The sequence below is a fragment of the Peromyscus eremicus genome, unplaced genomic scaffold (genome assembly GCF_949786415.1).
Source record: "Peromyscus eremicus unplaced genomic scaffold, PerEre_H2_v1 PerEre#2#unplaced_355, whole genome shotgun sequence".
In the NCBI taxonomy this organism is placed as follows: Eukaryota; Metazoa; Chordata; class Mammalia; order Rodentia; family Cricetidae; genus Peromyscus; species Peromyscus eremicus.
This window is the reverse complement of record NW_026734591.1, coordinates 221538-246153: the sequence shown is the minus strand read 5'-3', so window position 1 is coordinate 246153 and position 24616 is coordinate 221538. Positions and strand designations below refer to the sequence as shown.

Sequence of the window (24616 nt, the reverse complement as noted above, 5' to 3'; positions counted from 1 at the left end):
ACTCAACCGGTACTATAAAGTTTTCTTTTCTTTTTTGACTAAATTTGAGTTATTGGTAGCTGCAGAAGCTGTCCAGGGAAAGGGCATCTCACTCTGTTGATAGGTCGCACAGGATCTGACGTGCCTGACTCTTCTGTCTGTGGTATCATAGATGATGTATATTAATATAGATTTAATTTAAGGAAGAAGAGGTGAGATGTGGGCAGAGAAGGTTTCCATATAGAAAACTGAGTCTTCTTGTTCTTTTGTGTTTTCCAATCACTTAAGTCATGAGTGGGCATATCATTTCAAGGGTGAGAGATCCAAAGTTTGGTGGATTTTAGAAGAGAAATGGTTCCTCATTTGATAAGATGGAGAAAATGGATAACATTTTTTTAAAATATACGAATGCAAACCTGGCCAGAGGTTTTCTTCAGTTAGGAAGCTGGCTACAGAGACAGATGTCCAGCCAATTCCATGAATGAGTACAGAATGGGTTTATGAGCAAAATATTCAAAATTACTATTGATAGAGAATGTATTTGTCTGTTTGAATTAAACGATTATTAAGTAAATAAATAAATAAATAAAAGAAGACATCCTTAAACACACAAAGTTCTCCTGGAGGGATCCAGCTGTGACAGCATCCTCCACAGAGAGGAGGATCGTCTTCTAGTTTGGCATACTTGATTAGCTTATATAAAAGTTGTGAAGCCCTCATAGCTCAATAGGAAAATGCAATTGTCCAATTAGGAAAATGAATTTCTGTTTTAGTTCAAAATATAACCAAAGAAATAACACTGAAATCGTCATGGCAGGGGAGGCATTGAGTGCTGTGCATGCAGGTGCGCACCTAGATGGGAATAAGCAAGCTTTCCAAGAGGTGTGACTGGTGCAGCTGGAGAGACTGTTCAGTGGAAAAGAGTACACAGTGCTCTTGCAGAGGACCGGAGGAGTCTGGTCCCCAGCAACTACCCTTGGTAACTGTCAATCACTTGCAGCTCCAGCCCCAGGGTATTTGATACCGTCCTCTGGCTTCCAGGGGTACCTTCACTCACAGGCACACAGAAACATAACTAAAAAGATCTTCTTCCTTTTTTTATTTTTTAAAAAAAAAAAGTTGTTATTTGCGTATTGGTTGTCGTCTCAGATATAATGAAGCAATAGACTGATGATCAGAGAGGAGAAAACAGTGTGTGTGTGTGTGTGTGTGTGTGTGTGTGTGTCTATCCATCTTAGGTAGACAGGTATTATGGACAAGAGTGCAAAGGCAGTTTCTTACCTAATGGTGTGGAATAATGTAGCCCCGCCAGGCCTATGCTCTGTCTGTCTGTCTGCTTCTGTTTCATAGGACTTTCCTAGTAGATCTTGTGGTATTTGTTACTAGCATAGAAATTAGCTTTCTGGAGGGAGGATGATACGCTAAGCATTACAGGTAAACACTTTGGCAAAGAATGGAAGGATTCTGAGGTGACCTTTCACTTTGTCGAAGAACTTGTCCTGTCACTGGTGCAGGTCTGGGAGGAAGGGTTGGGAAGATTGGGAGGGGTGGTAAGGTTGGACCAATACAGGTCTGAGGTGGGGCTGTGCAAGTTCTTAGGGACCAAGGATGCGATTCTGAAGGCCATTCACTCCAGTGCCATTTTGCGATTATTTACCTTGGTTTTTAATGTCACTGGTTACGAGAGAGACCCCACAACATTGCTAGTAAACCATCTATGTTGTTAAAATATGGAAAAGACAAAAGAAATGGAAACTGGAAAGATATTTTAGAACAGAACTGGAACAGAGCCATTGAAACTGACTTGGTGGAGTCTTTGGAGGGAAGCCAGGGAGTCTATGATATTTCCCTAGAGTACATGCACACACACACACACACACACACACACACACACACACACACACACGCATATCATTGGATGAAATTTAACTCTTACCTTGAGGTTGAATTTGAGACTTTCTTGATTTTGAAACTGAAAACTGAGTGCAAATTAAGAATGTTTAAAGTACGAACAAAAATACACCACATGCCCACTTGACTTTTGGCAAAACCTCGAATCTCTCTAGAAAGTCAAGATAGGAAGATATCCAAAGCCTTTTCTTCTTTTTTTAAGGAAAAGTTGGACCATAGCCAAATGCCTGCTGAGGAATTCTTAGGAGAATTTGTGGAAACTTTAGTTTTTAAGGTAATCATATTCTCCATGCTTTTGTGGCCCCAAGTATTACTGCAGTGGTTTTAGAGTCTCATTTATTTGTCTTGTTCATCCTGTAGACTTCGGTGGTCAGATTTCACTTTGGCAAGATGACAGAAGAAGAATGTTGTGCTTGGCCCCATACACCCTTCAATTTCTTCACAAATGAGTGCGCCAAGGAGGGGTATTTTGTACAGCTTTAGCTAGATTTCTTATATTTGATGAGTACGTCTCTTTGTGTTAGATCAACCCAGACCATGCTTTTGCTTTCCCACTAAACTTGAACACATGGCAGACACTGGATACACGTGTGTTATGGTTGGAAGGTACAAGGGAGATGAGATTTCAGGTAAACCAGCTGTGTCTTTATCCCAATTTAATTGTAAAACCCTTTCTTTTGGTTGAGCCTGTGTCTCATGTAGCCTAGGCTGGCCTCAAACTGGTGATATAGCTCAAGATGGTCTTGAAACTTCCAGCCTCCCATTTCCAAGTGCTGGGGTTGGTGGACAGCAACACTACACTGATTACTGTTCAAAATTGTGTGAGCACAGTTGTCTCAGCAAGAAAGAGCAATTGCAGTCAGTGATGACCCAGAGGGAACAAAAGCTCCTGACTTTCATGCGGCAGTTTCCATGTCTACTTCCTTCCTTCCTTCCTTCCTTCCTTCCTTCCTTCCTTCCTTCCTTCCTTCCTTCCTTCCTGCTTCAACATAAATGATGGGAATGTGCCATGGCACTTTAAAAAAATTCTGATAAAATACACATAACCTAGCACTTTCCATTCTAACCAATGTTAAACATATTGTTCAGTGACATTCAGGACCCTCCCAGGGCTCTATAGTGGTCATCACTATGTGCTGCCTGTGTGGTTTTGGCTTCTGACACTGAAGCCCTACTCTGATGAGTTTTGACTGATTTGGTGACAGGCACAAGGAAGGGGTTTGTCTTATAATTGGTTAATAGCTGGATCATGTCACTTGGACAAGATCTGTTTTGTGCATATTGCAGCAAGTATCAGTTTGGCTTCTCTTTAAAGCTGAGTGACAAGTATCATAATATTATATTATGCACACACATCACATATTGTTTAGCTGGAATGGATATTCAGGATCCTGACTGGTTTGCTGCCATGGCTCTTAAGATCTGAGATCTATGAGTCTAAACCAATGTAGGGCTGAGGTGACAGGACCACACTAGATCTACAGGCATGATGTTGGTTCTTTGTAATGTAGGTTTCTACTCTGTATTGTGGAGTTGAAATTGCCTTTCATCTTAACATTATCTTTCCCCCTTATTGAACACTTCCCTATCTCACCACATTCTAGATGCTTCCTTGTCCTTTCCTCCTGCATTCAGATGAGAAGACCGTGGGCTATCAAAGCCAAATGGCCACATAAATAAACTGTCCATTGAATCTGTACATTTGTCCTGGTAGTAAGGCCATCTTCACAATGTTGATTCTGCCCATCCAAAAGCATGAGGCGGGGGAGGCCTTCCCATCTTCTAGCACCTTCTCTGACTCCCTTTTCAGTGTGCCAAAATGCTCACTGTCCAGTCTTTCTCTTCTTTGGTCAAGTGTATTTAACTTCTTTTGGAGTTTTTATGGATGGATTATTTTTCCTAATTTCTTGCTCTAGGGATACATGGTTGGTGCAAATGAAGGCTTTTTTTTAATAGTGATTTGCATTCTGCAATGCGATTAATGTGTTTACTATAGTAGATTCTGTAGGGCTCTTAAGTACAGAACCAGGGCACGTGTAGACAGGGATTGTTCTCTCTTCTTTTTATATCTTTCTCCTGTCTAACTGATATAGCCTGAGACTTTGAGCCCTTTATTGAGTAAGAGCATGGAGAATGGGCATCCTTGTCAAGTTCCTGATGTGAGAAGAAGTGCATAAAAGTGTAGCTGACAGTGGAAGTGTAAAACCCTCATTGAAGCTTTATGGCTTCAGAATTTCCATTCTAACTGCAGAGTTCACCGAGATGCCCAGAGTTCAGGACTGAGTATATGATTGAGAGGCAACATTAATCTGTTATGTGGTGTTATTACACCAAAGTGATTTTCAGTTAATTGGTCAAAATAAAATAAAAAGCTGCCCAGCGCTGAACAACATACAGGGTTATTCTCACTCACCACAGAGTGCTGGCAGGTGCTGAAATCCAAGCACTATCCATGAGCCTGACAATGTCGCACAGCCTGGTGGGCTGTGTGAGAATGTGTACCCTGGAGTGAAGAGTAACGTGAACAAGTGCGGAACAGTGAAAGAACAAAGGCCCAAGTGGTCTGGGGTCTTAGAGGCTGAGATCTGCAGCTTGCTTTTAGTTTCTAACGTATGTACAGCGTGCTGGGCTTCCCAGCAGCACTGAAGTCTCAGTGATGGAGAGGATGTTAGCTCTCTAGTACTAAAGCCTTATGAAACTGGCCCAAGTACTGATAAGACCTGAGTTCCCTTATGGATTCAAGCCATGTACACTGTCTAACATTCAGGGCATTCAGATGGACCCCCATTTTCTCTCTGTTCCTCTGTAAGAGCATCTAGCCTAATGAATGGTGTGTTGGTGGAAGGCACACCTTCTTACAGTGGAAATACATGAATTCCACTGCATGTATGTAGCATAGTTTTATCAGCCACTCATCAGTTGATGGACATCTAGGCTATTTGCACTTCTGGACTATTGTGAATAGAGCCACAGTGAATAGGAATGTGCAAGAGGGATATATAATTCTTTGGGTATATGTCCTAGAGTAGAATAGCTGACTCATATGAAAGATCTATTTCTAGCTGTGTGGGGACCTCTACACTGACTTTCATAGTGGCCGCATCAATTACATTCCTACCATCAGTGGATAAGTGTTCTCCTTTCCCCACATCCTGGACAGCTTTTACTGTCCATCGTTTATTTGATGCTAGCCACTCTGAATGGAGTTAGGTGGCTCCTCAGGACAGTTTCAAGTTGCGTTTCCCAGGTTAATGGTCTTGATGATATTTTTAATGTGTATTTGCCACTTGTATTCCTTCCTTTGAAAGCACTCTGTTCAGATTCCTGGCCCAGTTTTCAAAATTGTGTTGTTTCCCTATTTTGTAGGTTGTTTCTACACAGTTTCCTTTGTTGTGTCTAGTCTTGTGAGGTTTCACCTGTTGATTATTACTTGTATCTCCCGAGTTGTTGGGATTCTGTTTAGAGCATCCTTACCTATGCCTGGACTGGGAAGCGCATGCCCTCTCTTTCCTCTATCAATTTCAGCTTCTCAGGTCTGCACTGAATCCTGTGATCCATCTGGAACTGATTTTCAAGCAGAGTGAGAAATAAGGATCTAGTTTCATGCTATGAGCAGCTACCCAGGATTCCAAGGGCCATTTGTTGAAGATGCTGTCTTTTTCTACTGTGCATCTTTGTCATGTATCTAAAAGAATAGGTGATTGTAGTTGTGTGGCCTTGTGTCCAGGTTCTCGTGTCTATTCCTCTATTCTGTTTTATTACTGAGTCTGCGTTTGTGCCCGTACCATGCTGTTTTTATTCCGATGGCTCTGCAGTGTAAATTGAGATCAGGCATGGGGACACCACCGGCAGCATCCCTTTTGCTCACGATCGCTTTCCTTCTCAGGGCTCTCTTGTGTTTCCGTATGATTTTTAAGATTTTCCTGTATTTCCGTGAAGAATGTCACTGGAAACTTGACGGGGATTCATGGAATCTGCCCTTGTTTTGGGGGGAGATAGGACTTTCAGGATTTCGATTTCTGTAATCTGTGAGCACGAGAGGTCTTTCCGTTTTCTTCAGTTTCTTTGTTCAGTGTTTTGTAGTCTTTATTATAGAGGCCATTCACTTCCTTGGTTAGGTTTATTACAATGTGTTTTTTTAATCATTTTTCTTTGAGGCTGTTGTAAGTGGAATCGTTTACCTGATTTATACTCAAAGTTTTAGATCTAACGTCAAGGTCTTTGATCCATTTGGAGTTAGTTTTTGTCTAGGGTGGGAGATGGGGATTCTAGTTTCATTTCTCTATATGTCATGTCCAGTTTTCTCGCCACCATTTGTTGAAAAGGCTGTCATTTCCAGTGTACATTTTAGCACCTTTGAGTCACCCCTCCGTTCTATGGAAATTATCATTTTAGTTGGTATCATGCTCAACATCAACGATGTTTATTCAGCTATCCTGGAGCTTTCATCTGGCTGCCCTGGACAGGGGGCACGACACACTCCCTGCTGCCACACCTCATCCCCACAACAGGCAGCAGAGAGCAGACTGGCATGTTATATACGGCGGTAGAGCTTATCAACAAGCTCAGAGCAATAAAATATATCTCGAGTACCAGGCATACCTCAGGCCATGAGCCACTGGCTTTTTTCTCTTTATTGTGTCTCATCAACCATGACTTAGAACATTAAACTTATGGACACAGTTCAGGGAGTAGATCCCTTCTGTTCCTCTGTGCACCTGTTCAGCTTGGCTCAGTATTGTTTCACAGTGAAGAACCCTGTACCTGACAGGGTGACAGGAATGCACTTCCTCGTGCATCTCTGGGTAGCTGTCAGTGTGGCTGCTCTAGGCTATGATTCAGGCAGGAAGCTCTAGTTTGGGCTACAGATTTCTCATCTTTGACAGCTCCACTGAATATGCACCATCCTTTTCCCGGGTACCAGGAGACTAACAGTTCAAGGACACTTCAAGCTTCTCCATTTGTGACTACCCTACCATTCAAACGGAGTGTCATAGATGAACTCCTAGTCGGGAGTCATTGGGAGAAATAACAAGGTTAGTGGGAGGGACGCATAGTTATTTTTGGAGAGGGATGAAAAACGGGGGCCAGTCAGCCAATCGATGAATAACCACAGCTTCTGCTCTTAATACAAGCCTGACATTTCCAGTTTTCAGTAGTGCGCATGTGTGTGTGTAGCTGTGTATGTGTATGTGTGTGTGTGTGTGTGTGTGTGTGTGTGTGTGTGTGTGTGTGTGTAGAGGACAACATTGGCTGTTGTTCCTCTGGTGTTATACACTTTTGCCTTTTGTTGGGTCAGTCTCTCTCTGGCTGGAGCACATCATGCAGGCTAGCCTAGCTGGCCAGCAAGTCCCAGGGGCCTCCGTCTCTGCTTCCCAAGCTCTAGCATAACAAGCAAGCACTAGGATGCCTGGCTTTCTTTTGCAAGGGTTCTAGGGCTGGAAGCCAGGGACTCATGCTCATGAAGCAAGCCCTTCATAGGCTGAGCTGTCTCCCACCCCTTCAGGAGTCTGCAGAGACAGTATCACTGCTTCATGATGTCTAGAGCCCACTAAGCAGGGAAAAAGTGGGTTCATAAATCTTGACAGAACTTTTTCATTTGTTTACTTTTTATTAAAATTTCCCTCTGATATGTGTCTCTGTTACTCAGGTCAACATCTACCAAAAAGAACATTCTGGAATGCCTTTGCAGAGTGTTTGTTTTGAAGAAACTTAAAAATTTACTTAAGTTCCACATGAAAACCACACATCTTTTATTCCATCTTTTGCTCTGGATGCACTTTAGGGCATGTGTAAGAATCTGGGCAAATGTAGAAATTATGCAGTTTTGATTTCAGGAGAAGTTGACGTGGTTGCATATGGTGGCCTTAGAACTCCTTATTTGGTTCTGACTTGAACAGTATTGAAAGCACCCCAGCCCTGGCTTCTTGTTGTGTCACCACACACTTAGTGAGCTATGGAAAGCACTCTGCCTGCAGAATGGACATAATTGCTTTGTGCCTGCACCCTGGCCACCCTCATCACCACTGGCTCCTCTCCAAATCTGTCTGTTACAAGTATTCCTTTCCTATGAGAAATGCATCAAAATTCCAAGAACATATGCTCCCGACTGCTGGGAGAACTTTAGTGGTGAGAGATTAGCATAATGGCTTTGGTTTGAGAAATTTAATTGGGCATGGTCACATCCGTGTTGCATATATGAGTAATAAGCTGTGTCTTGAAGCTCTTTATGTGATTTCCAATTTGCTTTTAAAGTGAAACTAAAGAATTGAAAAGGCACATGTTCCCTCTTCCCTGATATTCAGGAAGAACTGGACGAGAACAAGTCACCTTTGTGTGGAGTAATGGACACGTGCCTACCTGCACCTATAATTTCATTTAGACTGGACAACGTTTCAAATGCAGAAATGCATAATAGCCTTGCATCCCCAAAGCAATCAACTACTGCCTTCATTGTTAGCAGACAGATTACCTTCTGAATCGTATTTCTTTTACTAAAGTGTTTTCTGTAAAACAATGTATAGATGCAATGACAGTTAACTATTAATTTTCTAGCAAAATCCTAATGCATTTGCATTTTGTATATGAATATGTGTGTTATGTGAAAGTGTGTGTGCAGCTGTGCATGTATGGGTATGTTTGTGTGTGAACAGGTGTGTGTGTGTGTGTGTGTGTGTGTGTGTGTGTGTGTGCCTACCTGTGTGTGGATGTCAGACAACTTTGGGTGTTGGGTCTCCAAAGTGATTCACTTTTTTAATAGTAATAATAACAATGACAACAATAATAATGATGATAATTATTATTATAAACTACTTGAGACAGGGTCTCTTGCTGGGACTTTGCTCAAAGTCTAGGTTGGCCAGCCAGGGAATTGCTGGAAGCCAGCTGTCTCCATCTTCCCAGACCTCAAGTACCCACCACCTTGCCCAGGCTTTTCACACAGATCCTGGGTTCAAGTCAGGCCTTCATGCTCATGCAAAGAAGGTCAGTAACTAAACCATTTTTCCAGTCTCACAGAATTTTCCTCCAGCTGTCTGGTTTAAGATGGGTCTTGTTCTCTAGCCTGGGCTGACCACTCTTTGGGCTGCCACTTGCCTAGGCCTCCCGAATTCGGGAGTTATGGTTCTAAACAGCCACGCCTGGCTTTCTTCAGTTCTAAAGTGGAAAAGATACCTCAGGGCTGGAGAGAGCAGTTATGAGAACTCACTGACTGCTCTTACAGAGGACCTGGATTCCATTCCCAGCAATGGTTACATTGAAGCTTCCAACTGTTTATAACTCCTGTTCCAGGGGATCTAACACCCTCTTCTGGCCTCCTTGAGCACCAGGCATGCACAAAATGCACGTACATATATGCGAGCAACACTCATACACTTAAAAGAAAAAGCAAATGAAATAAATCTTAAGAAACAAGATGCCTAAATATATAGAATTACTCTTTGGTGCCCCCTGAGACTTCAATAGCTTCTGGTCCTGTAGCAGGTTTCAGATCTCAAGAGTGCGGGGTTCACTGAGGCAGGACACACTTTGTGGCTCCCCTTGGCTTTCCTAACAGCTCACACACAGCCCCTGCCAGGCTCTTACATGGTGGGATGTGAAGTCTTTCCTCCAAAGTCTGATTTCTTCCATCAGGATTCCAGTCAGCCGTCGAAATGAGACACACACTCTTATCACCGCAGACTGTGGAACTAGGTCGGTTCTACACGATAAATAAATAAATACCTGAAAGTATTGCTCATCGACTGACATGACCCTGTGTGCCTCCACAGTCCAAACACCGCAGTCCTGACATTTGGGCATTTAAATGTAAGCTGTTCCTTGTTAAGACCTTCTCATAACTAAAATGTGAGTCACTGGCAAACTGTAATGCATGTTGGCTCTGTAGCACGATGAACTGTTCAGAACACAGGGAAAGCTTCCCCCAGACTCATGGCAACATAATTCCCAGTGGTCACCCCAAAGAGGGAAAGGATTGAAGAACAAAATCAAAGCAGCTGGGTGGACCCTGGCACCAACCTTTACAGCTGTGCTAGTTTTCGTTTTAAGAAGCGAAAGTACATAGAGCCCAAAGGCACACATTACAGAGTCAACAGGGCTTGGATTTTTGTTCTATTGATGAAGCTATCTGGTTAGTTCATCTATAACCAAATATGAAAACAAAACTAAAGCAGAAAGCCAGAGTTCTGGCTGATAATTAGCACCTGAGGGGAGGGGTATTATAGCAAATGTAGGCTTTCATACGAGTTTAATCTTTGCTCCCAGGGGCTCACAGAGCATAATCAATGAGCCAATCCCATTGAATAATATAAATCACATAGTATCTGGTTCTAGTCGGAGTGGATATTAACACATTACATCTAAATTTGATTATCTACCCAGAGCTGTGTTTCTAATGAGTCCCCTGCTGTCTGTGTAATAAACAGTACTCTCTAGTATCCTGGGTAGATGGTCAGGTCCTGTGTCCCAGCAATCCTGGCCTTTCTGCACAGCTGAGCCCAGACATCTTTGGGAAACGTAAAATCCACATGACATTTCAGGTCAGGCAGGAAAGGTGGCGTTTTCCTCTTCAGGGCCAAAGGAAGTGACCGATCATACATGAGGATAGAACAGATCCTGGAGTGGATCAACGGGACCTCAATGTGGAAGAGGGGGTGGGACCTCCATACAGAAGAGGGGGTGGGGCCTCCATACAGAAGAGGGGGTGGGGCCTCCATACAGAAGGGGGGTGGGGCCTCCATACAGAAGAGGGAGTGTGACCTCCATACAGAAGAGGGGGTGGGACCTCCATACAGAAGAGGGGGTGGGATATCCATACAGAAGAGGAGCCGATAGTTTTCCAGCATCTACATCACTCTAATAAAAATAAAAACTGTTCAGAGTAAGACTAGAATATTTTCCTCTGCGATTTTCAGTAGTGCATACCCAGTCTACATGCCTATCACCTAGGTCTCATTTAGCAAAGTGTCCCTGGAGGGACAGTCTGATGGCCTGGTGTGGGCCATGCTCACTGTGCTACTCAGCTTGGTTGCACCTGTCGTGGTGCTGGGTCCCGCTGAGGATTCCGCGTGCTCTCTCAAAGGGAACCCCTTCTGCACAGGTCGCAGTAATGTTTGTCTCAAGCTCTGCTAATGTTTCAGCCATCATTACTGGCATGGTGTCAGTAAATTATCACAGTGCATTTAATGCCACCAGGAAGAAGCTTGGTGGCCAGAGGGATGCAAAGGAGCTAGGAGTGCAGCCGGATTGGGGCGAGTCTAGCTATCACGACGTAGAAGACAGCTTCAATCAGTGTACTCCTCATGTTCCAGTAGGAAGCCCCTGCTGCAGAAACCTAAAAACAGGTTTGCTTTAAGTACACATCCCTAGAAGAAAGAGGCTGTTAGGAAGGGATAAGTAGTAAATATGAACAAGCCAGATTCGTCCTCTCCAAATCTCAGAATCTAAAAGTCACTATTTTGAGTGTTACTAACGGTTTTGGGAACTGGAGAGTCTCAGTGACAGGCTAAATGTCTCTACTCTGACAATCTAAAGTACTTCAAAACACACAGTGTTTGGAGCATGGAAATGCTGCCACAAATGGAAAATTCCACACTTGCCTCTGGGAAGCAGTCGAGACACAGGCAAACTGAAAATATGCCATAAAATATATGTGTAGAGGGTATTTATGAAACAAAGTGAGTGTGGTATTTAGACTTGAGTTTCTTGCCCCAAGTATGTCATTATAGCCATACAAATATCCCCAATTCTAGAAGTAGCTGCCCACCAGCCCTAAGCATTTAGAATAAGCATTTCTCAGTCTCTACCAACTTCAGCAGCATATGGATAGATGTAGAAAATTTAGAGCTATAACCTTCTATTATTGAGATATATTTTAGCAAAAACAACTCATTAAAAGTTGTACTCTTAGGGCTAGGGTGATAGCTCAGAGGTTAAGGAAATACACTACTCTTTCAAAAGGGCCTGAGTTCAGTTCCCAGCACCCACGCTGAGTAGTGCACAATCACCTGTAACTCCATTCCTAGCTCTGCAGGTACTATATCAATGTGCATGCAAAAAATACTTAAAAATTGTACTTTTATATAATCTTGATGTAATCCCTCAATATCCATAGAGGTAGTACACGTGCATGTGAACTCTAATTTTTATTTTTGATGCAATGCTTTCCATAATTTATAGAATCCAGCTATCTAATAGTACACATGGGATTTAATTAAAGTTTTAGTTCCACAGAGATAGAACAGCAGGGATGTTCTGTCTTATGCTTGCTGCTCAGCCAACGGCCTTTTCTGCCCTGACATAGTGTGGCTCCCTATTTCATAGTGTGTGTACTTTCTATCTCTCCAACTATTTAGCTGTCAGTAATTTCTGAAATGGTTAAAAGGATCTCAACATTTAGGAAGAAAGCAGATCTTTCTGATTTTGAAAAGCAATCAATTATACCTGTATCTACACTACAGCTCTATTTTATTGTATTGTATTGTAATATACACTTTGAACTTCCTACTGAGTGATTGAACTTGAAGACACATCTATCTGAATATCTTTCCACAAGCCACAGATGAAATATCCTAAATTTGGGAAAATTGGATAAAATCCTCTCTCCTCTCCTCTCCTCTCTTTTTTTCTATTCTATTCTCTCCTCCCTCCTTCCCTTCTTTCTTCCCTCCCCCTCCCTTCTTCTCTCTTCCTTTCTTTTCTCTCTCTATTTCACTTTCTTAACCAATTGGCTCTTCATGCATCTCTTTAGGTATTAACTTCCTTAAACATAATTTTCATGTTATTTTTGAATAAGGACTGTAGCACAAATCCTAAATGGCCTTTTAATAAAAATCCCCAGAGCCAGATGTCAGGGTAAATGCTGAAAAATCAGAGAGACAAAGGAACAAGCCACAGCTACTTCTCACCTCACCAACTCCACGAATCCTCTGGCTGAATGTCTCTGAACTGGCAGTCTAAAGGGCTACAGCCGAAAAGACTTCTAGTTCGTGTCTCTTAATGCCTTATATACCTTTCTCCACTCAGCCATTTCACTTCCTTCTTAGTGCTGGGATTAAAGGTGTGTGCCACCACTGCCTGGCCTCTACCTTTGATCTAATGGCTTGTTCTGTCCTCTCATCTACAGGCAGATTTTATTAGGGTACACAATATATCACCACAAAGGACAAGCTTTGAGTGATAGATTTCTGCTTTAAAACTAAGGGCAGAGACCAGTGGCCTTGGGTATATCATCAAACCAGCTCAGCATTCCAGACTCTATACTCAGCTGAGGAAAATTCAATGGATCCTGGCCCTGTGGCCTCTCATTGTTTTCCTTAGATAAAAGCACTTGACGTTTCAATGCCTTGGCTCATGCTCTCTGTAAAATAAAATGAAGTGAGCACGATGCTCTTCCAGGTTTCTTAAATGTTAATACATTTTATAAATGAATAGTTCTCTGAGCTTTCAGTGTGCCACACATTCTATAAGCTTAAAAGGACACAAAACATTTTCTTCACTCATTGAGAATCGTTTTGCAAAGGCTCATGCAGGCAAAGACTTTGAAACAGGCTTCATGATGCCTTAAGTGCATGAACTGGCTAACAGGCTTGTGTATTTTAATAGTTATAACAAACTAGCACACATGCCACACATTGTTTTAGGCTGTGTGTGTGTGTGTGTGTGTGTGTGTGTGTGTGTGTGTCCCCACATGCATGTGCACATACACAAGCATGCACAGCCTTCTTCACGGGAGTCAGATGTGAGGGTGTGAAGGCCCTGGGCTTAGTAACAATCCAGAACTACGGTGCATGTCAGCTGCAAGTTGTACAGAACAGTGTGTTACTATGAAAACCTGTGTGTATCCAACAAATACAGTGAGTGATATTCAAAAAAATATAGCCAAACTATAAACACATTTTCACACATTCACAAATTATTCTCTTCTGGAATCTGGACTGCTTTGCCTGTGGTATGCTCACTCACTCCAACATTTATCATCCAGCGTTTGTCTATGAAGTGCTGGGCCTGTGTTAGCCATGAACATCACAGGAGAGAATAGGACAAGACACTGTTCATTAAGGGAAAAGGTGAAAGGTGCTTATAGATGGATATGCAAATTGAGACATTGAAATCCTTCCTCCCCAATTAGAAACCTACTGTTGACAACTTGGGGAAAAGAAATTTGTCTCCTGACCCTGGGGATTTCTCTGAGCTGCCTTTTCACATTAGTGCAGTCATTTCTCTCAGCGAGTACAGAAAGGACTGGGCTTGGCTCACTGTCTTGACTCCTATGTTAACTGTTTTAATCTCCTGCCTGGATGAAGATGTAGAAAGGCTTGTTTTGAACTATCATACAAAACACAGAAATCTATCATTGGAAGTTTAGCAAATATATCCAAAAGCATAATTAACATAAAGACCTCTTTCTTTCTAAATCTGATTGTTTTTTTAGATGGAACAATAATAAATAGTGATTTATCTGGAATGCTAAAATAGTTCATCAGATTCCTGAATGCAGAGAGTACAAGTTGAAAAATACTTTCTGTATTTTCCCTTAAAAAAACAAATGAAGGGCCCCTGTGGATCTGAGATCTGTCACTGGCAGCTAATTGTGCTCTAGTTGTTCTGGGGATTTGAGGAGATATCTTAGGGGGTAGAGAACCTGATGTGCTAGGGTAAGGACCCAAGTCCTAATCCCTAGAAGTAAAGTGGGACACTGTAGTACATCTGTAATCCCAGATTCCCCAGAACTAGACAGAAAGTGGAGACAGGGCAATCTCCAGGTGAGCTAGCAAGCCTGGAGTATTCAGTGGTGAACAAGGTGGAAAGTTAGGACCAATGCCTGAAGCTTTCAGCCACGGGAGACATTTCTCTCTCTCTCTCTCTCTCTCTCTCTCTCTCTCTCTCTCTCTCTCTCTCTCTCTCTCTCTCTCTCTCTCTGTGTGTGTGTGTGTGTGTGTGTGTGTGTTTCTAAGTTTTCCTACGTAGACTTGATTTTGGGATGAGGGATAGAGGCCAAGAGACATGAAGTGTTCAGGTTCAGTTGGGCGAGGGGCAGAGCCCAATTTGTTTGTAGACCCATGGCATTTATAAGCCTTCAGATGCCTGGTTGCCTCTTACCGCTGCCATGCAGGCAACTGTAATGTTCAGAAGGAGGGTGGAGAGAGCCCTCACTGGTGGACAGGGAAGCTGCGGGTTCCTGCTGGCCTCTCTTGCCTTTGCCTGGGAGAGGCTGAACTGTTTGCTGGTGAGCAAATCTCTTCCACTAAAGGTAGAGCGAGACTCACAGCAATTATTAGATATTAAATTCTGTATATTGTTTTCTTTTTATCAATTTTTCATCCACTTAGTTGTCTAATTTGTCTGAGTTTTCCCCAACATTTTGGGTCAGAGAGTGACATTGTGCCCACCTAATGCTCTCTTCCCCTTTCCTGTGTCTCTTGAGGAGAAACCATATTCTCTGCTGGCCCCCTTCTCTCCTCAGTTCTCATTTTAACCCCTGGATCTGATAGGGTCTTCACAGGATAGCTATGAATGATGGCTTCTTACAGAACACCGATTCTGTGAGAAATACTTCCTTGCTGACTGGCTGGGTGAGTTTTTCTCCCTGACTTAATTTGTGATCTCCTCCAAGGAAGCCTTTACTACACTGGCAGCTCTCTTCCCTCTTCTCAGAGGCTCTAATTCTCACACCCAACTCAGATGAGAAACACAGGGACTGGAAGTTATTGTTCAGACTTTGTAGATCTTTACTTTAGAAAAATGTCTCTTAAGTAGGGAAATTAGCTCTAAGATCTTTCAAAGAAGCACTTCGTACTTGTGATTTCTGGAACGTGGCTTTTGAAGGGGGGCTTGGTGCATTTTTGTTACTGCAAATGAGAGTCAAGATGGAAAGTGTGTAGTTTTTGTGTTCCCAAATTAGAGGGTTGATGTTACATGGAGAAATTTCAAGAGCTTCCTGAAACAATGTGTGACTGTCATTACTTCCCACGGGCGTTAGTTAACACTGTGCAAACATTTCTGGCAAAACTGTTTATATCACCTCCAGTGTCACCTGACATCATGGGTTGTAAGATAGATGGTCCCTAGTTCGGGGAGAGCTTTAAAGGAGTTGCAGTGACAACTCTCGGGGACATTTTCCAGTATGAACTCCATTGTGACCATTTAAAATCATTTACCATCAACAAGTCAGATGCTGTTTGATTGGCCTTATTTGTTCCTATGAATATTTTATACCCTTCCTTCAAGGAGTCCTGCTTTTTTGCTTGTTTTTGATTCATTTTGGGAAGGATAGTTGCATGGACTCCGGGTCTGCATTTTGGGTAGAGCCCTCATGTATGGTTTTGTTTCCTTTTTCTTTGTAGGTAGAAATAACACTTCAAGATATCAACGACAACCCACCAGTGTTTCCAACAGACACTCTGGACCTCATTGTGGAAGAGAACATTGGAGATGGCGCTAAGATTTTGCAGCTGACTGCTGTGGATGCTGATGAGGTAGCTCATGTCTTTAGAATCTGAAGTGCATGCTGGGAGCTCTAGTGTGCAGTGTCTAAGGTTACGGATATTGTGTTCTTTCCCAGACAGCATCTATTAGTTTGCTCTAACTGTGATATAAGAATGCAATATGCTCAGTCTGTAAAGTGTATGTTTCACAAATGTGAAGACCCAAGTTCAAGCCTCTTCACCTTCATAAAACTGCTGGGTGCAGTGGTGCTGGCTTGTAAACCCAGCACTGGAGAAACAGAGGCAGGAGGGTCTCTAGGGCAGGCTGTCTGGCCCATCTAGACTATTTGGTGGGCCTCAGGTCTCAATGAGAGACTCTGTGGTGGGACTGCAGAGATGGCTCAGCAGTCAAAAGCACTGGCTGCTCTTGTAGAGGACATGGATTCAGTTCCCAAGCCCCACCTTGGGTGGTTTACAGCTGCCTGTAACTCCAGCTCCAGGGAATCTAACATACTCTTTAACCTGAATGGACACTGCACCCATGTGCATGTACACACACACACACACACACACACACACACACACACACACACACGCACACACACACATGCACCAGAGAGAGAGAGAGAGAGAGAGAGAGAGAGAGAGAGAGAGAGAGAGAGAGAGAGAACAGGCAGATAGAGAGATGAAGAGACAGAATTAAAAATTTAAAGTTGGGTAACCCCAGAGAAACACCCAAGTTGATCCCTGATCTTCACATGCACTCACACACACCTGCACCCATGTAAGCCCATACCTACCCTCCCAACACAAATAGGAGAAAAGAATGAGACTAGACAAGGTCAGTTAGGAGGATCTTTCTGATCAACAATTGACAACTCAGTTGTTTTTCCTTTGTGTTTTAGATTTCTTGGCCAAGTCATTTTTAAAATAAATAAAGACATTGAAATTGGATTTTTATTCTTACCTTTTCTTCATTTCAATTTGCTTTCAAAGCACCAAGGATCTATTTTTATTTCATTTGTAATTGAAAAAAATATTTAAAACTAACAATATTTAAGGTGACCTTAAAATCTTTATACTTTTAAATAATTATATATCTTATATATAGCTATGCCTATATAAATTAAAAATGTGTAATATCTAAGGCTGTCATGCAGAAAAACTAATGAGTTTTTCAATTTATTCTAATAAACAAATTTCATACCTATTGGCAAATGTTAAATTTAGGCACAATATAGATTATCATCCTCTATATTTTATTTTAAGTGTAGACACACAATATCCATGCTACCAATAGCCTGGGAGGTTACAGAGTTAATTTACAGTTCCCCACATAAAAGCTCCTTGCTTGGTTTCTCCTTTCTTGTAAGTGAAAGGTTTAATTATTGCTCTGATATCGAGTGGAAAGCCTTCCCAAACACCAGAACATCCTCTCATCATTTCTCAGCCAAAGCCCCACCCAGAACTGTCTTTCCTCCTCAACCCCAGGAATGTCTGGACATTTGATTTTTTAAAACTATGATTAAATGGTTTATAGATTTTTTCTTTAACATTGAATAAGTAGGTAGAACAAGAATGCATTTGGTGGTGGACACTTTTAATCTGGAGGCACAGACAGGTGGATCTCTGTGAGTTGGAGGTCAGCCTGGTCTACCTGGAGAATGCCAGCATCCAGGATTATGCAGTGAGATCATGTTTCAAAAATACATAAATAAAAAGGTAAATAAATGAACAAATAAATAAATAAATAAATAAATAAATAAATAAATAAATAAATAAATAAATAATAGAGTCAGAAATATCATAGCCTAGTCATGATTAATTTCATAAAATTTAGTAAAAGGAAAGAGAATAAAACATAAATTTTTAGATAACGGTAGTTTTCTTTTAGAAAACATTTGATAATTTTTGTTAGTGTCCACTATTTTATTTTGTATAGAGAAATATTGATATTGATTCCCAGGTCAGTAATCACTGACAGTTGTAAGAGTGAACACCTGTACTGATTGATTCTATGTAACATCTGACATAGTTTAGCAAATAGTTCACTTTCTTAAAGCTTGTCACTGATACAATATATTTAGCTGTATCCATTTATGAAATTTCATGAACTCCAATTTGAATATAACATCAACATGAATATCATGCGGTTGATGCAAAATAATCAGCACTGAATGGCTGTAATGGCAATTGAGGAGGAGAGAAATGTAACTCATTTGTTTGAAATGTTTTGTTCTAATCACTTCAGAAAAATGAAGCAATAGCTATGCTAATTTTGATAAATATTTTAGTGGTATGGATGTTGATTCTGTGGGGTATTATGATTGATATCGGATTGCTCAACCCAAATTACGGTGGATTGCAAATAAATTGTGTATGGAAATTTGATAGTTTTCATCAGTATATGACTCTCCTAAGAACCGTCCCCTGGGGACTATCAGATCCATCCTTAACTATTATCTTGAGATGATTATCCTTACACTTCCCTTTCTAGAGCACATATTATTGACACGAGTGTCATGTTGTATGCATGGTATGCTTCTCTTGGGGCTTTGCTATGCCTGAGAGTGAAGAGTGTATGGAGCTCATGCCCAGCTGCCTTCAAACTCATTTTTAAGATGTAGTCATAGTGACATTTGAGGAGGAGTAGGAGATTCCTTATGTCTCTAGTTATTTACACCCAAATTGGTTTTCATACACCTTGTTTTATTTTTGTTGAGAGGTGGTTTTTAGATTTAACACTCAAGTTAGTATGCAGGTATGGTCATGTAGACACCTCACTTTACAAAGACATGGGATGTAAAGATGTGGAGTGGAGCAGCTTGTTCAGGGTCAGGCAGGGTGGAGGTATAGGAGGGTAAAGCAGGAATAAAAAGCCTGGGGGGGCACTTGTCAGCTGGTCAAGGCAGTAGAGGGAAAACCTTGGGGAGAAGACTGGGGTGCCACAGACTCTAGGGCTGTGTGGGAGGTTGTAGAAAAGCATGGTGTCAGGGAGATTGAATCAGCAAACCCACAAGAAATCTGAAGTCTGCATTAGGACTGTTCTTTTCTGGTTTTGTTTTTCAAGACAGGGTTTCTCTGTGTACCAGTCCTGGCTGTCCTGGAACTCACTCTGTAGAACAGGCTGGCCTCGAACTCACTGTTCGTTATTTGAAAAAGATGGAGCCCATTGGGATTCTTTCCGCCTTCAATACATCTTGTTCTTAATAAGGGGAAATTCCCATAGCACCAGGATATTTCAGCCCTTGTGGGGAGCCGGCATTTCTTGGACTGTATAGAGCAGGATAGACACACAAGCTCCCTATAGGACCCAGAGATTTATCTTCTCCTCCGAGTTCTTTGTGGTGGCTTAATGTCAGTTGTTTTTGATAACCCCTCAGTCTATGGGCTTTGCTTTCTCAGCACGTCACGTCTTGGTTGGAATGGAAACAGCTCATGGGAATGTTTCCTGTCCACTGAAGCCCTAGCTGCACTTTGCTTTGTCAGAACAGTGTTGAAACGCAAGATGCCTCTTCTACTCTGTAGTGACACAGTAAGTTGCTGTGTCACTGAGGAGAAATGGGCATCTTCAAGGCACTGAGCATGTAGATGTTGCTGGAAATTTCAATCATCTTATTGGTTTTTAATCTATACACTTCTCTTTAATTAATATATTTGTTATATATTATGAAATACTCATGTATAATATATATAATTAGATACATATTATATGTTACAAATATAATATAATATATATACATAATATATTACATACAGTAAGACAATATATATGATATGGAGATATTCATGTTTTAGAGAAACCACAGGTCACTGAGTAAAGTGATCCATGTCAGAAGGCCACATTCTCCAGTTACCAAGTCTGCATGCTAAGAACAGCTCAGACCATTCAAAAGTTCAGTTTTTGAAAACAACACTTCAGGTTGAAAAAGTCAACTGCACGATGTTGTCATTTACCATGAAATCCTCCCGTGGGGCTCTGCCTCTGGCTGCACAGGGGTAGTGTTTTAATGGTGTGTCCCCACTTGACAGGACTGAGATGTTAAACAAACAGACTTTACAAAACCCCCACTTTAACCACTAGACATTTCAGCTGTTCATGAGTAAATAGCACCAGCTGATTCTGAAGGGGAACAGATTTCTGTATGGACATGGTCTTCACTTCCTTTCAGGAGAATGATTACCATTTGAAGAACATTGTTTATTATCCTGAGTCATTTTGTAGATGGGGCTTTTCTAAGTATGGAATCATTTGAATAATGGTTTCAAAATGTTCCTTTTTTTTCAAATTCTCTTAGCTTACTAGTCTATCATTTGGATGGTTCAGAATGGAGTGTAGCTGTTAACCATGGCCACGGCTCCACTAGAGTGGTGAAATTCTTCGTGGCATGGAACAGTCCAGAATGTGGGTAGATCCGCAGCAGAAAATGCTTTTTGAATGTTTTTGTTCATCTATAAAACTACAGTGAATATGTTAGATACAAGTGAATCCATGAAGAGAACGTGTCAAACTCAGCCTTTCTCTTATTAAGTTATGGGAGATTTGGAGGCACTTTCTTTATTAAATTTAAGACTGGCTTTGGAAACGCATTGTAAAAAAGCCTATAAAGGACACTGAATGTAAGTTTTGAATGAGAGCATGCTGTGGGATGATCTGTATGTCAAGTGTGTTGCTGATTGGTCAATAAATAAATCACTGATTGGCCAGTGGCTAGGCAGGAAATATAGGCAGGACAAGGAGGAGAATAAAGCTGGGAAGTGGAAGGCTGAGGCAGAGAGACACTGCCAGCCGCCACGATGACAAACAGCTTGTGAAGATGCTGGTAAGCCACGAGCCATGTAGCAAGGTATAAATTTATAAAAATGGATTAATTTAAGCTGTAAGAACAGTTAGCAAGAAGCCTGCCACGGCCATACAGTTTGTAACCAATATAAGTCTCTGTGTTTACTTGGTTGGGTCTGAGTGGCTGTGGAACTGGCAGGTGAGAGAGATTTGCCCTGACCGTAGGCCAGGCAGGAAAACTTTAGCTACAAGAGCGTTTTGCCTCATGCTGTCAAAGGTGATCTTTTTACATGCATGGAAAACAGAAACACACACAGTAAAACATCAAAACCTCTGACATAAAAGCTGTCCAGGAGCATAGGATCTGTAATCCAGTCAGTCCGCTTTTGATCTCCACCTGACACCATTTGCTTCCTAGTATTGCTTGAGAGAGTTCTTTGAATATTTTAATGAATCAGTTTCTGGATAGTAACAAATAAGAAAAAGCAAATTCCTTACAGGATCTGTGTTTAAACCAAAACAGGTTTATAAAACCAAGAACTCCAGCCATACTTACTACTTTGGGGTTCTAGTCAGTGGTTGTAATAGGGCATCAGACTTACTTTCTGTAGGAGAACAGGGACTCTTCTCTCCAGTTGTAGACGGCCACATCATCAAATACTTCCCTTAGAAAATGAAGGATATGGTCAACTAGCATTTTCCTACATCTTCTATCAAGGATCACTCTAACTGTGAAAACAGGTATTATCCAATTTAATCTTTGAAACAGCACTGTTTGGCAGGTAGTCACGTGATTCCAATTATGCCTACAAGGATGGCTAGGCAGAGAGAGGACAGTGTGTGGCCCAATGCAACACAGAAGTGCTAGAGCAGGGTTCAGCCTATGACAAGGAGCTCCGAGGATGACACCCCAACCTGCACAGTGTACACTTGGCACTTCGGTCACAAGGCACACAGCTTAGAATTTACAACTTCAATTGCTTTTTAGTTTCCAAGGACAGCAGTGTATTTATGAGACACTGCTGTGAAGCCAGTGCCTCCACTAACAAATTGGCATGGTCTTTAACTTTACACAGTCTCCTTGCACTCGAGCTTTGCTAGGATACCCTCCTCTCAGGCCTCTGCATCGACCTTAGGCAGCCAGCCACCTGACCCTTCTCTCCGGCCCCTCTTCACCTTTTATCCCTCATGGCTCATGACACCCTATCCTGCTCTTGAGCAGCCAATGCTTAGTCTTGGCCCTGCTCTTTCTCATGTACTCTGATTTAAATTCTCTCATTTGGGGACTCTCACCTCCTACCTCGATCTTCTTAGATGTCATGTCATTCTCAATCTCTGATTGCCAGATTGCCGTTTCTGTGAAGTTGTCCTTGGTCACCACATCACTTCACCCAGCTATTGGGTAAAGGAGCAGCAATCTCTTTGGCTACCATTCTACTCACTGTCTTCTCAGCACTTCCTCACTGTAGGCCATCTCCTTGTGTCTACAGTGTACCCGTGTCTGTATCCCCAGCTCCCTCTCTATCTGTCTGTCCATCAACACGTGCTTCCAGGTGAAACAGAATCAGATTTCAGGGCTATGGAATTCAAGCCAATCTGTGCTACATTTGAAATTCTCCAACATATATCCTAACGTTTTTATCAAGACCATTTGATCCGAGCTCTTTATTTGCCTTGTTTACTCTCTCTGTAAATATTTGCTTACACTCAAGACATTTCCCGCACTCTATGATACTCAACATCATTGTCCTCTTTGCATTATATCTTCCTGAAAGCAACCCAAAAGGGCCCCTCTCTCTTCTTTGCCTTTCTATTCTCCAAAGCCCCTCCATTTAGCACTTGGCCTTTAATTGCCATTACAGCATAGCATTGGGGGGACATGAACTGAGTCTGGCTGATGGAGCTTAGGAACCAAAACTGACGCATTCAGTGGAATTGGTGTATGTCAGCTAGATCTCCACCCAGTGTCTTCCTCTCTAAGAATGGGAGGAACTGGCAATTCCTCACTACCTTCCCAGCCCCAGGACACAGCACTGTACTTCAGTTCCTTGACTACTTCAGATGGCTCATGTAATGGATGTCATGTGACCTCCATCCTCTGTGAGTGACATCTTCAAGCTCTTTTGAGTGAAAGGATTTTCTTTTCTGAACTAATAACCCTGCAAGTATAGACCACATCTCTTTTCATGTCATCTTCCAACCTTGACTGTAGAAAACAGTGTTGTGATGAAAAGGAAATTGTCAACCTCTTTCTGAAATACTAATTTCGGTTCCTTCGCATAAATACTAGGAGTAGAATTGATGAATCCATTTTCAGGCTCTCTCTCTCTCTCTCTCTCTCTCTCTCTCTCTCTCTCTCTCTCTCTCTCTCTCTGTGTGTGTGTGTGTGTGTGTGTGTGTGGAGACCCTTCCTATTGTTTCTATTGCATTCCTCCTGACAGAGAGTGAGCTTCTTATTTCCCCAATTTCTTGGCATTGCTTGTCTCTTGTGGTGCTCCGATGTAACTGCCCTGTTAGGTCTGAGGTGGCACATCTGTGGAGTTTTGTTTGAATCTCCACGGCAGTTAGTGACATTGCACACTTTTTACACACCTGCTGCTGTCCCCCACTTCTTTGTCGAGATGCCTACATGAATCCTTAGTCATTTGTTTTATTAAAACAAATATTTTGCAGTCTGTGGGTATTTCAGGAATGAACCTTCTGTCACATGTACAGTTTGCTAACATCTGTTCCTCTCACAACTGTCCATCCCTTCACAGGGTAGAAGTCCTTCACTTTGATGCCACCTCCCTTACCTCTCTGTGGTTTTGTCACCTGCATTTTCAGTGTCGTGACAGTGACAGAATCACCAGGACCAATGCCACCAAGAAGAGAGACCTCTGCATCTGGTCTCGGAGACTTAGAGTCTCAGGTCTCATGTTGAGGAGTTCACCTGATATGTGCTGACTTTTGAGCCCTGCTCTTTTCTTTGCCATGTAAACAATCAGGTTTCCCCACACCATTTGCTGAATTGCTTATTCTTTCTGATTGTATAGAGGTCAGCTGCCCACCCCCATGGATTTATTTCTGAGTTTTCTGCTCTGCTCTGTTATGAATCTGTCTAGGAATACAGTGTTATTACTGTAGCTTTGAAATATAGTATGCAGTCAGGAGGAGTAATGTCTCCAGCTTTCTTCTTCAACACTGATTTGTCTCATTCAGGTCCTTTGTGTTTCTATGTGAATTTTAAAGTTGTGTTCTTTTCTATTTAATGTTTATTTTTATTTATGTGTATGTGTAAGTGTGTACGCACTACATGTATGCAGGAGCCTATGGAAGCCAGAAGAGGGCATCAGCCCTCCTGGAACTACTGAAGTGACAGGCATTTGTGAGCCTCCATGTGGGTTCTGGGAATGGAAGCTAGGTCCTCTGCAAGAGCAGTTAGCTCTCTTAACTGCTGAGCTATCTCTCCAATCCTCTGTGTTATTTTTTATTTCTATAAAAAGTGCCATGAGGGTTCTGAAAGAGCCTATATAGACTT

General features: G+C 42.0%; 1 protein-coding gene across 1 annotated transcript in view; it reads left to right on the top strand.

The window, feature by feature from the left end:
- The window catches only part of LOC131901785 (protocadherin Fat 4-like), an 85954-nt gene that overhangs the window by 44567 nt on the left and 16771 nt on the right, over positions 1-24616 (top strand). Inside the window, 1 exon segment of the mRNA XM_059252862.1 lies at positions 16233-16364. Coding sequence (XP_059108845.1) covers positions 16233-16364 — 132 coding nt within the window.